This window comes from Pterocles gutturalis, unplaced genomic scaffold (assembly GCF_000699245.1).
Source record: "Pterocles gutturalis isolate BGI_N339 unplaced genomic scaffold, ASM69924v1 scaffold19852, whole genome shotgun sequence".
In the NCBI taxonomy this organism is placed as follows: domain Eukaryota; kingdom Metazoa; phylum Chordata; class Aves; order Pterocliformes; family Pteroclidae; genus Pterocles; species Pterocles gutturalis.
Genome location: NW_010113500.1, coordinates 13,524 through 15,852, shown reverse-complemented (window position 1 = coordinate 15,852; position 2,329 = coordinate 13,524). Strand labels below are relative to the sequence as shown.

At 43.9% G+C, this 2,329-nt stretch overlaps 1 protein-coding gene across 1 annotated transcript in view; it reads left to right on the top strand.

Annotated features, from left to right (window-relative positions):
* Positions 1-2,057, top strand: part of SCHIP1 (schwannomin interacting protein 1) — a 12,045-nt gene extending 9,988 nt beyond the window's left edge. The window contains exons 6-7 of the mRNA XM_010074534.1: positions 409-502; positions 1,381-2,057. Of these exons, the coding sequence (XP_010072836.1) occupies positions 409-502; positions 1,381-1,432 (146 nt within the window). The 3' untranslated portion in view covers positions 1,433-2,057. The remainder of the gene's footprint in view (positions 1-408; positions 503-1,380) is intronic.
* Positions 2,058-2,329: the final 272 nt, after the last annotated feature.

Sequence of the window (2,329 nt, the reverse complement as noted above, 5' to 3'; positions counted from 1 at the left end):
TGGGCAGTGTGCTCTGCATTGCTGCAGGGAATTAAAAAACTCAATTTGAGGCTGGATGGGTGAGCGGCTCAGCCACTCTCTGCAGCCTGTTCCTTGCTCGGGGTTGTTGCCCACAAGTGAGCGAAAGCTGAACCAGCGGGGCTCAACGCACTGAGCAATTCATCTTTATTTTTGCTGCTGCATTAGGGGTAGTTTAAGAGAGGAACCACTTGCACACAGTGGTGAGGGGTTGCGGTTTATCCTAGAAAACAAAAATTTTGTTGCCTCTCCCCGCCTTCATGTGCATCCCTCCTGGTTCTCTGCACCAGCTTACGTGTACCATGGTGGGGAAGGATGATGTACAGTACAGGTCCCAAAGCAGGGTTCCCCAGGACATCCCAAACTCACCCCCTTTCTCCCCGGCACCAGGCTTGAATGAGGAGCTGGTGCAGCTGCTGCTCATCCGGGACGAGCTGCACACGGAGCAGGACGCGATGCTGGTGGACATCGAGGATCTGACAAGGTGAAGGATGCTCCTCGGGATAGTGCTCTCTTCTTTCTGCTCCCAGCTCACCATCGGCAGAATTCTTTTAGCAGAATTTCAGTAGGAAAGCCCTGGAAAGACGGGGGAATTTCTGAATCTCTTAAATATTAATGTTCAATAGCAATAAAATACAAAGCCTTGCAGAATATAGGTGGGTTTCCGAAAGAAAGGCATCTCCCGGGTAGCAAGGCTTAAGGGGCATTTTCCTTTGAGATAATTAGCGATGCACTGCAGAAACATAGGTGTTGAAAGCTTTGGGGGAAAAAAAAGTCTGAAAAAGATGATACCAGTTATTGTCAGTGCTTGCAAAAAATACGGCCTAAATTTGTCTCTATTTTTAAACACCGTGGTGCTGCGTAGCGGCTGGTTGAGATTTGCTGCTGCTCTGCCTGGAAGAAGTTTCCACCAGCTGGGATGGCCAGGAGGGATTTGGGGAGCAATTCTTGTGTTGCCCAGGGGATGGTGTCCCTGGGGACAAGCCAGGAGGGTTGTCACCTTTGAGTCTTGCAAGACACCATCGCTGCTTCCCTTAATAAAGAGAAAGCGATGAGAGGGGGGGATTTGGGATGGGAGGTGGACCTGGGTCAGTGGAGAAGCACCAGTGCCACCTCGCATCTCTTTTTCCTTCTGTGCTTTGGGAAACGTTTTGTGTCCTAAATGCAATTAATGTCAGTTTTGTCAATGAAATGGCTTTGGAAGATGGTCGGCATGGCAGGGGCTTTGGCGCGTGATGGGAAATGGTATTTTTGGGTTGGCTGCCAGTGCGGATGCTGGTGTGGAGCACATCCCCGTGTGCGGTTCGGGTTCCCACCTCCCCTTGGCACAGGGAATAACATGGCTTCTTTCCTCCCCCCCAGACACGCTGAAAGTCAGCAGAAGCACATGGCAGAGAAGATGCCGGCAAAATGAAACCCGGAGCCACGGGAGCGGAGCTCAAGCGAGACTTCATTTTGCTTCTGTGTGTGTCCAAGCGCTGACGTCCACGGTGACGCACAAGAAAACCAGTGTTAGTCATTGACCATGTCTGAAGCTTTATGTCCGGTGATTGGCCTCTGCTTCTTAATTTATTTTAATTTTTTTACTTGTGCCACTAAATATCAGGCATTTTAATAATATTATTACAAAAAATTGTACAGTACTTATAACATTATAAATCATGGGTGAGAAGAGAGGGTTAGTTTAACTTTATTTTTGTTTGTTTAGAGATTTTCAGTTGAATGATATTTTACCATTGACTACTTTTTTATCCTTCACTGTAGTTTTAAAATAAAGAAACTGTACTTGACGGTGCTATACAAGTCAAAAAAATACATGCCTGCCTCGTAGTGAAGTTGTAGCTTTCATTAATATGTATATTTTAATCAGTTTTCAACATTTTGTGAATGTTGACTACCTGACATTCATTTTTAGATGTGCTATTAACATTGGGTTGAATTCAGAGAGTTACCTTGAAAGTTTTATGTATAAATATGTAAAATAAAAATTTAAAAAATTGTTTCATATGATACATCTTTTTGTTGCCTAGTGGTTGACTTTGGTGATGCACCAGTAATGTATGCCTCAAACTCAATGTGTAATTCCTCATTTGTCATCACCAGAAAGGGCTTTTTTTTCTTTTTTTTTTTTTCTTTTTCTCCGATCACATGAAATTATGGAGAGAAGAAAGGATTTTTGTGGAGTTATTTATTTGTAAGTTCATAATGTATGTTTGACATGGACTTAAGAGATTCTTATATAATAACATTCACTGGGCCCTAATATTGTGACTATTGTTAGAATCAGCAGGCACATACCGTAGATGGTTCT